General features: G+C 40.9%; 1 protein-coding gene across 6 annotated transcripts in view; it reads left to right on the top strand.

The window, feature by feature from the left end:
- Positions 1 to 374: 374 nt before the first annotated feature.
- The window catches only part of PPP1R21 (protein phosphatase 1 regulatory subunit 21), an 85,777-nt gene continuing 74,465 nt past the window's right edge, over positions 375 to 11,686 (top strand). The window contains exons 1-2 of one of the 6 annotated variants that reach the window (XM_032292170.1): positions 375 to 601; positions 11,007 to 11,075. Coding sequence is in view for 3 of the 6 variants with exons in the window: in XM_032292167.1 (XP_032148058.1) it covers positions 545 to 601; positions 11,007 to 11,075 (126 nt within the window). In the remaining 3 variants the exon portion in view is untranslated. Of the gene's footprint in view, positions 602 to 894; positions 917 to 967; positions 1,067 to 1,125; positions 1,331 to 11,006; positions 11,076 to 11,686 lie in introns of those variants that run through there. The other 5 variants (XM_032292167.1, XM_032292172.1, XM_032292173.1 and 2 more) reach the window with 5 other exon arrangements.

Raw genomic sequence — 11,686 nt, 5'->3', positions numbered from 1 at the left:
TTCCGTGTTGCTTCTGAAAGACGTAACCATCAAGCGCCAGGCGGTTGCCACGGGAACCAGGGGGCGCGTAGAGTCAGCCAGAACTCTTGATGTGCTGAGAATGTTTCTTCTTCCGGCCCTCTGCTCTTCGCAATTTTCGTCCCTCTCCTAGGTCCTCTGCCCATTCTATTGGCTCTCATGATTCTCTTCCCCTCTTCTTCCCTTCTGCGTTCCAGGTCGCCATCTTGGACCATGCGTCAAGATGGCGCCCCCGGTCCCAGAGGCACAGCCCAGGCACGCCGGCGAGGATTCGCACGCACGTACTCGGGAGCGAAGAGTGGGGCGGTGACGCCAGACGTCGCCCCGCCTTCTGTAGTCGCTCCGCCCCCGGTTCCACTCCGCCTTCCTCCCACCCCACGAACCCGGAAGTGGAGGAGGAGGCGCGGCGGCGGTGGCCAAGAAGGCAGAGACTGCCTGAGCTGTACCCCGGAGCCTGTGTGGGTTTGGGGGCGGGAGACAGGCTGAGCCGCCTGGGCGGCCTGGCCTGGGCGGGGCAGGGGAGGCCATGGCCTCGGCTGAGTTGCAGGGGAAGTACCAGAAGCTGGCTCAGGAGTACTCGAAGGTACGGGAGTAGGGGTCCCCTGCCCTGTGGCCTCGGGTTGCCTTGGCAGCGACTTATCGGGACCGAGGGGTACTGCGGGGAGGGGGCACGCGAGCGCACCCCACCTTACCCCTCCGCCGCCTCAGTCCACCATTACGGTGCCTCCACCTGCAGCTCCCAGGAGATGGGGCCGGGCGGTGTCTGAGTCCATGAGCGTTTCTGCAGGAAGGAGCTGGAGTTTGATTCTATCTTTTCACTGAAGTAGTGGGCTTCGGACTAGGATGTCAGAAATTCTGGCTTCTTGCCTCTGATGCTGCCCAAGAAGGGAAGGGAAAGGTGTGGACTACTCCTTACCTCGCTGCTTCCTCAATTTTCCCAGCCTTGGGATGGGGAAGATCAACCTTTCTCCCCTCCCACAGGGATGATATGAGGTTGAAGACATTTGCCTTCCCCCGAAGCAATTCGAGAGGGTAAACAGACATTCGGGTAAACTGCTTCACTAGGCGTGGGTGATTATGAATGTATTCAGGGCTATGGCAAGAGGTTGTCAGGAATGATTTTGAAAGCTTGAGTTCTACGGCTGTGTCCTTTTCTTTCTCTTGTCCCTCGGTTACCTGGAATGGGGCAGAACACCCAGCAGGTGCTCGATACGTATTAAGCAACATGAGGACCTGCCCCTTTGTCGTGTTTGTGTCATCAGTCTTTTAAATGATAGAACCTTTTCCTTGGAAAGGATGCTGCGGTTTCTGGGTAGGGTGTTTCTAGCTTAATATTCTTATGAAGTTATTAAAGCAGATCTTACATCTTTGTAAATTGATTCAACAGTCATTAAGCTTAGTTTTCAGTGATCTTGGCATTCATGGAGTCAGTCGGAAGATGATAATCCCATTTTGCAATGTGGAGGAACAGAGACACATTTTATTCCTTAAAGTTTCATTCAACAAATAGCAAGATGAAATATTCTTTGAAAAATAAAACCTGTGCCTAAACATACACACTTAAGTCTTCACCATCAAATATAGGAGCCTTTTGAGATACTACACTTATTTCAGTGATGCTACCATTAGCAAAACTTTGTTTCATTTCCGTTTGAAATTGTCTTAAGAGCCTGTAACACAATGTTAGTGATGGCAAGTCTTCATATTTTGAGGGAACGTTTCCTTGCTTGTCGGGCCAGAAGTTGTTTGGAACAAATCCATGTGATGTAGGGAGGTGGGTGGAGGTTGGCAATGCTCAAATTTGGCTCTACTATTTTTGGTTGAAAATGTTTCACGATCAACACCTGTGAAAAGAAGGAAAAAAATAAAATGTTTAGTGAGTATAAAGGAAGGGGACTGATTTTCTTCAAAGAGTCAGCAAGCTCTGAAGGCCATTCCCAATGGCAAGAGTTCCAGAAATGTTTTGACTAGGGACTACCTTGCTAAAATAATTGTATAGCCTCCCAAAGTAATAAAAACTGAAAATTTTTTTGGATGTGTAAGCTTGTTCGACGGACACTTAATATGTGCCCCCAGTGAGCAGTTCACCAGGGTCTGTTGAGTGAGGCAGGGTTCCAGCTTAACAAGTCACCTTTCATGGAATATTCTAACGTAGAACATAGTTATGATTTAGTAGGACAAGTGCTAGTTCAATGGGACCACTGAAGACATTGGGTAAGTGTTAAGGTTATATTGGGGATTAGACAAAAGGAAATGAAACAATCCATGTTTGCTGGTATGAAAGCTCATTAAGATACATGGCAGAGAGTGGTGAAATGAGGTTGGATAGGTAATTTGGACTCCATCATGAAAGGTTGTGGATGTCACGTAGTAAGAGTGAACTTTACCTTTTGAGTAATGGAGAGATGCCAAAGGTTATGCAGGGGAGTGACATTACTTTTAGGAAGGACACTGATAGCTGTGAAGGATGGACTGAAATAGGGAAAGATTGGTGGGAGAAAAGCAGACAGTAGACTGTCGAAATAGTTTTGGGGACAGTAGTGTAGGATTATATAAAGTTAGTGACTTTTGGGCTATAGAGAAGGGGCTAGATTTAGGAATTATGGTTAAAAAATACTTTTCAGCTTTCCTTTTTTTTTTTTTTTTTTTATTTGAGTGCCTGCTATGTGCATGGCACTAAACTTACGAAAGATATAAGGTACTCATCCTTGTGTCTCATTCATTCTTTGGGACTTGGTAAGTGTGGGAAAACTCAAGAGTTGTCCCTGCAGTCCTGAGGTGAGGGAACAAGACTGCTTCTGACACAATGAGGGCTGCAGAAAGAAGAGCCAGTTCTGAATGAAGGGCTGTAAGAGAGGTTAGATACAGTCGAGGAGTTATAGGGTTGGAAGGCACACTAAATTTGTTATTCACCTATTAGTATGAGGTGATGTTGGAAGTAATAGCTGAAACTTTCTAATGGAGATGGATTGGCTAAAAGTCAGGACAAAGGCCAGCACTTTTGGATTAAGTTCCATCAAGATGCACTTTGAGAGTTAATCAGGGTAGAAATTGGGAAACACCTGTGGGAAGGATGTGCTTGGAGTAGGAAAAGATGCTAAGGAGACTGTAGGAGGCCTGCCAGACTTGGGATCATCTCCCTTGTTGGGCCAGGCCAGTTTTCATTCTTTTAATTGCAATGTGATGGGAATTTCAGAACACTAGAGAACAGATCCTGGTCAAAAGATTTCTTGTGCTTTTTATTCCCTGTCAATTCTAGTAGCAGGCAATTTCTAAATATGATCTATGGTTTCTCCAGCCCTGTGCCTAAGAGTATTCTACCTTTTTGTTACCTTCCCTGGTACCAGAATTGTGGGCTGATACTGAAATCCAGTTGCATAATTTTTCTGCCTTATTTAGGATACAAAAGAAAAAGATGTCTTCTTAATCTTTAGAAGGAAGCACGTCAGGAGAGCAGCAAGCATGGTCCCTAAACCAAGGACACCGGTAGTCTTCTCATTATTCCCTCATGCAATATCTCAGCCTTTGTCTCAGGAAAGGTCCCATCCTTCATAATCTTTCCTCTTGAAAAGGAAGAAAAACTAACAGACAAATAGTGGTCTGAGGAGCTCCCGTTAAAGCGACTGAGAGTCTAGTTAGATAAAAGATGAACTGTGGAGATCAAAGCAGATGAGAATTGCTGAGGCAAATAGGTTGCTGAAAGCAAGTGTTATGGAAAGGTTAGTAAAAATGGAGATTAAGACCCAGTGGTTTGGGCAATTAGAAGGTCGTTTGAGGTTTTTAAAATTTCACATTTGATAGAGTTTGGGGAGGGAGAATGAATGTATGTAGAGGTAGGTTTTCAGAGGTTTGTGAAGTTAAATAATAGATGCAAGCTACCTCCTTGAGATGTGAGGGAAAGCTAATGAAGACCTCAGTGACTACATTAAAATTAAGGATGAAAGTCCATTTCTGACTTGCTATTTCTTCCATGACCTGCTCTGCTTCTGATGCTCTGTTGTATCTCATTACGGAGAAGAGAGGCAAAAAGTACTCAGTTCTGGCTCGTTTGATTTTAGCCTGCTTTCTTTGCGGGAGCACTCTTGCCTGGCACCTATGTATGTGTGTAAGCAAGTTTCAAGTTCTGTCTTCCCAATGTTTGTGTTACCCTGGGTCAGTGATTCTCAAAGTGTAGGCCCTCAAAGTGTAGGCCCTGAAACATCATCATCTGGGAATGGGTTAGAAATGTAAATTCTTGGGGTTGGGGAATGGAGACAGCAAACCACCAACACATGTATGTACCTATGCAACAATCCTGCAGGATGCAGGGTGTGCACATGTACCCTAGAGCCCAAAGTACAATAACAACAACAAAAAAATGTAAATTCTTGGGTCCACCCTGTACCTACTGAATCTGAAACTAGCAGTGGGACTCAGCAATCTGTGTTGTAACAAACCTTTCCATGATTGGATTCATGTTAAAATTTGAAAATCATTGCTCAAGGAATGGCATTGGGATAGTAGCCTTGCCAGAGATAAAGATAATCTGTTTGAAGGTCTTTTTTTTTTTTGAGGCAAATAGATGCCAGCAGGAAAGCCAAACATCCATTATTTCTCTACAGTTTACTTTGCAACTGATGCTTCCTTTACTTACAAAGGGGATTGCCTTTGGGAACTTTTTAGACTTATACTCTTAGTACACAGCTACTCATATTGGGAGAGGGTCAGTTCATTTCATCCAGCATGTTTGCTCTCCAGATTGGCAGAACCTGATTAATGACCCACTCCTATAGAGAAATAGACCCAGGAGCTGGATGGGATTAAAATTGAGTATGAGTGTTTTTGTTTGTTTGTTTGTTTACCCTGATGTGTAGACAGGATTCACTAGTAAAGTTGGGTTGAAAAATAGGTTTGTGGTTGGGCACTGGTGGCTCACGCCTGTAATCCCAGCATTTTGGGAGGCTGAGGCAGGTGGATCATGAGGTCAGGAGTTCAAGACCAGCCTGGTCAACATGGCGAAACCTCATCTCTACTAAAAATACAAAAATTAGCCAGGCATGGTAGCGGGCACATGTAATCCCAGCTACTTGGGAGGCCTAGGCAGAGAATTACTGGAACCCAGGAGGCAGAGATTGCAGTGAGCTGAGATTGCACCACTGCACTCCAGCCTGGGCAACAGAGCGAGACTATGTCTCAAAAAAAAAAAAAAAATAGGTTTGTGTTTAGCGCTATCCAATGGAAGTTTCCATGAGGATGAAAATATTCTGTATCTGTGCTGTCCAGCAGGGTAACCACTAGCCATGCATGGATGTTGAGCGCTTGAAATGTAGCTAGTGACTGAGGAACTGAATTTTAGGTTTTATTTAATTTAAACAGCTACTTGTAGCTATTGGCTACTCTGTTGGACTGTGCTAACTTAGACCCTGGGTCCGTGCATCACAGACCTAAATGTCTAAATGAATCACTTGTTAAACTACAGATTCTGGTTTAGTAGGTCTGGGGTGGGGCCTGAGATTCTGCTTCCAGGTGATACTGTTGCAGCTGTCCAAAAACCACATTTTGGACAAGGCCCTAGAAAGACAAGGGGCAGCCTCCTCTGACTCTTTAGTTTAACTGATTTACTCACCCATTCACTGAGGGACAGCTAAACTGCAAGGGTTGGGAGTGGGGGTTTGGTCCTAGTGAATTTCTCTGCATGGGAGCAGGAGCAAGAGAAAGGATGCCATTTGAGGCAGATGTGAGAGTTTTTTCCTGCCTTAGTGGCAAAGTAACCCCAGCTATTGCTGCATAGTATGTAGCCTGCACAAACTTTATACCTATCCTGGGATAGGAACAAATAAGTAGGCAGAAAGAAAGACTAAGTAGGATTCCCAGTAATTTGGAGTACTTACAGTGTTAGAACTGGAAGGAGTTTTAGGGATCATCCAGGCCAGATACTGCAGCTGGGGTCTGCACATGTCTTCAGTATACTGAAGCTTTGAATCAGGGTTTTGGTGCGGCGTAGGGTTGTCTTACACAAATCACTTCATATTGAAGAAAAGACTGTATGTTTAAAAGTTTATTTTATAGGGTTGTAAAATATGTGTAAATGTCAAAAAGTCCATTGCATGAAGACAGCCATGTAAAAGTGGTTCTAACACAGAAGATTGTTGAGGATTACCTGAGAAAATGCCTATGAGTGATTCATCTCACTTTCCCCACAAACTCTTCCAACAGTTTGTGATTGAAGGTAACAGCCATTTAGCCTATCACATATTGTCAAAGTGGCATGAGAGAAATCATAGTGAGCTTACCACCACTCTCTGTCCCAGGAGCAACAGCTGTGTGATAGGCCTGACTGAAGTTGGAGTATTCCAGAACCAGAGTTGTATATAGCAGGTCTGGGCACTGGTCATTAAAGAGTTAGTCTCAAGGTTTTTGAGGATTCTTGGTGTCCAGTAGGATCATGAGGTTCAAATTATTTGGAGAGTCTTAAAAGAAACTATTAAAGTAATGACAATCTCTTATATAATGTATTACATTTAAACACCTTTATATGTAGTATAATTTATTAATTTGATTAATTAACTGATATGATTAATTAAAAATTTATTGAGTTCCTTCTCTATTCATAGCATTGATCTTTCATTGTAGGGAGGAAATACAAGGAAGTAGACTGTAGTCTTTACCATGGAGAACAGTTTAAGTTGGCGGGTGGGAAATGAATACAGAATTTATTTATTTATTTTTTGATTTGCTGTCTACCAGGCTGGAGTGCAGTGGTATGATCTTAGCTCACTGCAACCTTCTTCTGGCTTCAAGCAATTCTCCTGTCTTAGCCTCCTGAGTAACTGGGATTTCAGGCGGCTGCCACCATGCCCGGCTAATTTTTGTATTTTTAGTAGAGAAGCGGTTTCGCCATGTTGGTCAGGCTGGTTTTGAACTCCTGACCTCAGGTGATCCGCCTGCCTTGGCCTCCCAAAGTGCTGGGATTACAGGCATGAGCCACCGTGTCCAGCCTATACAGAAATACATATATTCATAAAATGTAAAATTTACTATTTTTAGAAGTAAAATTAAAATTGAGTAGTTTAATAAGGATGTCTTGTTTTTAGCAAGTGTGAAAGGGACTGAGGTGCAGGCTCTCTGTGCGCCAGAGGTAGTGATTAGGAAAAATTATGAAGGAAGTAGGGCCAGAGGTAAAAAGTAGGATTCTGGAGAACAGGTGGGATTTGGTTGGCCAAAGTGAAGAAGGGCTGTGCTTTCAAAGTAAAGGTAAAATGAATCAGAAGTTTACAAAACAAGGAAAAATGAGATTTAAAAGGATTAAGAGGGATTCAGAGGTACTCTCCCCACTGAATGGAACAGAAGAGCTTGGTGCACAGCTGTTGAAAATAGGCTCTATCACGTGCAGGAGAGTTTTTCTGTACTAATAGAGGCTTCAGGGCAGTTGTTTCTGAGTTATGTCATATGCATTGGACTCTCCATTCTGGACTCCTAGAGGCAGTAGTGACCATCTGGTAATCTTATGCCTATATCTAAAACAGAAGCTGTTCATTTGTCTCCCTTCTGTGGTGAATGCTGGTGCAGAGAAAGACAGATTCTGAAAGACTAGGCTGGACAGATGTGGTGACTCATTACTGTAATCCCAGCACTTTGGGAGTCTAAGGCGGGCAGATCACTTGAGGCCAGAAGTTCAAGACCAGCTTGGCCAACATGGTGAAACTCTATCCGTACTAAAATTACAAAAAATTAGCCAGGTGTGGTGGCGGGTACCTGTAGTCCCAGCTACTCAGGAGGCTGAGGCAGGAGAATCACTTGAACTGGAGAGGCAGAGACTGCAGTGAGCTAAGATCGCACCACTGTACTCCAGCGTGGGCCATAGAGGGAGACTCAATCTCAAAATAAATAAATAAATAAATAAATAAATAATAATTTTGTAAAAGACCAGACTGATGGGAGCATCTCAGCGTTTTACAAGCTTCTCATTCAGTAATGCAGTAAGAGTGGCAGAAGTGTTGCTGAAATGCAGAAAAACGTTAAATGCCACAAAGGGTAGTTAAAATGGTAAGAGTATGCAAGCTTATCATCTTCCTCCTTTTTTACCTACTAAGTAATAGAAAGGCGTTTCAGATAACAGTTTCTAAGAAAGCTACCTTGTCTGTTAAATGGTTCCATTGAAGCCATGTTTGAGTTACCAGTTAAGCAAAAAAAAATTTCCCAAGAAAATTCTAATTTTTTTTGTTATAATCAGTGATACTAAATTCCTAACAGCAGTAGCTCCAAAGGTTCATTTTGCTTTTTAACAAAGTGGTTTGTTCAGTTTGCTTTAAATACTCTTCACTGTGCCTTAGAAATGAAAGATGAGGTTCTTTTTCTTAAAATTAATTGCTGTGGTTTTGGTCTTACAGGAAATTATCAGTTCAGTGGACTTTAAGCTTCATTCTTAGTCCTTGAAGTAGTCATTAGGAGTTTCCAAATACCACACAAAGAAGACATGAAAGAGATTACAGATCAGAGTTAAGACAGGGGCATGAAATCAAATCTAAAGAGTAAAGCAGTATTTTTTTTTGGCGGAGGTGCTACGTGGTTTTGGAAGTAATTACTGAATTTTGCTATTTAGATAGCACATTATTCAAGACTATGGTGATATTTGCTTAAAAAGTAGAACACTACATCATGGAAGTCAACATTAAAGAGGTATTTCTCTCTTTTGAACTACTAGAGCAGAGGTTACCAAACTTTTTTGTAAGAGGCCACACAGTAAATATTTTAGGCTTGAGGCTATGTGGTTTCTGTTGCAACTACTTATCTCTTCCATTGTACCTCAAAAGCAACCATAGACAGTATATAAATGAATGAGTATGGCTATGTTCCAATAAAACTTTAAAAATAGCATGCCAATTTGGCCCTCAGACTGTAGTTGGCCAACCCCTGTTCTAGAGAATTTAATGTCTTCTACTTTTTTTTTCAAGCAGGAAATATTATTATTGCTAGTTATCTTTTAATATTTTATCTTTCCTTTTAAAGTGTAAGTTCTTTGAAAATAGGGACCACATATTTTACATCTCTCCCCCATATCAGTCACGGTATACAATGCCTTACACCATGCACACTATAATAAACAGAGCTGTTGTCGTTTTGAATCTAAAATAGTAAGAGCTCTGTTTCCATCTGTGGAGCATTTTATAATTTAGAAAGTTCTTTCACATAGGTTTCTTATCTGATTCTCACAGTAGCCTCAGAAGAAGGAATACAGGAGCTTCTAAATATCAGACAAAGAAGACATGTAAAAGATTACAGATCTTTACCCATTCTAAATACCAGAAGAGGATCTGTTATCCCTTACATGTCTTCTTTGTCTGGTATTTAGAATGGGTAAATTGATTTACCCATTCTATAGACCGTATAGCTGAAGTTCAGAAAGGTTAAATGAATTTCCGAAATTTATATTGTCTAATAAATGGCAGAGCAGAGATTTGAGTCTGCTTTCTATTGTAGTAATGAACTGTCTTCTCTAACTTTCTAAAAATAGAAGAATCTCATTTTTTTAGTCTGCCTTTTGCCCAAACTGTTGAATATCCTGCAGTATTCCTGCTTTTTATCTCAGAATTTTAGCTAAATTTTCCATTGAGTTTTAAATATTCAGTTTAAGATTTAGCATTCAAATATTCCCATTCTTTTGGCACAGAAAAGGGTCATTTCTGTTCTCTCCTCTCAGGAGACAGATCTGAGCTATGCAGAATTAGAAAGATTTTTTTTAATTTTTTATTTTTAATTTTAGAAATAGATTTTTTTTTTTTAAAGCTCACATACAAGAATGTCTCATTCTTTCAGTTTCTCAGAGAAGAGCCAGGTCTTTCATGGTCTCTGCACTGAGCCCTGGGAATATTAATCTGTAAACCTTTTGCTTCAGCTACAGTGAATTTACATACTTATGTGCTCTATGTTCACTTTGCTGAGGATACTTTCCTCTTATTACAGAAGTAAATTTTATCTTTTAAAACCCTGCCAGTGGTGGTTATATAGATGTATAAGTAAAAATGCATTCAGCTCCATATTTTCTGATTTGTATACTTTATTTAAAATAAAGTTATGCCTCAATATTTAATAATTAACTGTGAAAAAAAGCCCAAGTTTTACCTCTTTCTCTAAAGGGATCTCTCACCTCTCCAGCTCACTGCTTTTTTCACTTAAATGTAGCTTTGAGAAATAGCCAATATTATCTAATTAGCATTCTGACTCTACAGTCCAAACTGGTAGAGTCTGAATCTCAGCATTGCTGCTTAACTTCTCTGTGCCTCAGTTTCCTCATATGTAAAATGGAGGCAATTAGAGTAGCCACTTCATAGGATTGTTAGGATTAGTTGAAGTAATACATGAAAGTACTTAGAATGGTGCCTGGTTTGTAGTGAGCATGCAGATGTAAGTGGGTATTATCATTAACTTTTAAATGGCGCCTGCTTCTTAGTTGCTTTTGTACACTGCCCCAGCTGATGCCTGATAACAAGTCTACTATTCCTGAGGCCATTGTCGATGGTGACATTTGCATGTCTAATATTAGGCACAGTGTCCTGCTGGGTATGTTGATGCCCTACATTTTTATTTTCTGTGCAATTCTAACTTCATAATTCGTCCAGTTGTATGTATTTTACAAATGAATGGTGTGTCACAATTTCAAGGAAAATGGCATATTCAGTACTGTGTTATTTATTGTATTAGTTTTATTTAAGGATGGGACTTGGTTTCATAGAGTGACACACTAGAAATTGGGGGACTGGATTTTATTCCCAGTTTTACCATTGATTTTTTTTATGACATTGGGCAACTCAGCCTGTGTGTCCTTATCTGTAAAATGGTAAATTGTTATATCTACTACCCTCTTTGGGTCTAATACTTTTTTGTTCTCATATATGTGTGAGAAGCTATTTAGTTACTTAATGTAATGATGCCTGTAAAACTGTTGTGATTTCCTTGATATAACCAATTGCTTTATATTAAAAATTGATTATTGCTTTTTCTGTTTTCAGCTTCGGGCTCAAAATCAGGTTCTGAAAAAAGGTGTTGTGGATGAACAAGCAAATTCTGCAGCTTTAAAGGTGGGCAACAGGATATTTGTGTTGCAACGGTTAAGTTAGCATTTGGTGTTGCTCAAAGCAGATTTAGTGGGTTAAAGTTCCACCTCTGACACTGATTCACTAGGGATAAGAAACAGTAATACAGTTTTTTGTGGTTAATTTTCCTACTTGCTTAGGTAAGAATATGGTGTACTTTGATTTCCTTAGCTAAAAATTACAAAAAAGGTATTAGGTGACTTCATCTAATGCATTTCTCCTGTGCCTCAAGGCCTTTACTTAGCTCAGTTTATCTGAATTAATGGGGCTTCTTATCGGTGGTCATCACAGACAGCTCTCTGGGGGAGGCTGTGTCATACTCCCCTTTGAATCCCTCTTACTCTGCAGATGGCAGGCTCTAATAAGTGAGTTCGATTGTGTGAATCATATTGTCCCTAAATCTTGCCTTTAGTCGAGCTATTTAGTAGTAATAACCTGTGTTAATCAGGACACTCTTTGAGTGATACATTTTACCATCAGCACCTTTGTTAACTGAGGGGTGATATATGATAGATGAAGGAATTTGTTTCTGCCTCTTTCTAATAGATATGTGGTAAATATTGCTTAGTGATTTTTTTTTTTTTTTTTTTTTTTTT

The sequence above is a fragment of the Sapajus apella genome, unplaced genomic scaffold, assembly GCF_009761245.1.
Source record: "Sapajus apella isolate SASKATOON/1434 unplaced genomic scaffold, GSC_monkey_1.0 scaffold26, whole genome shotgun sequence".
Taxonomy (NCBI): domain Eukaryota; kingdom Metazoa; phylum Chordata; class Mammalia; order Primates; family Cebidae; genus Sapajus; species Sapajus apella.
This window is presented reverse-complemented; position numbering and strand designations above follow the sequence as displayed.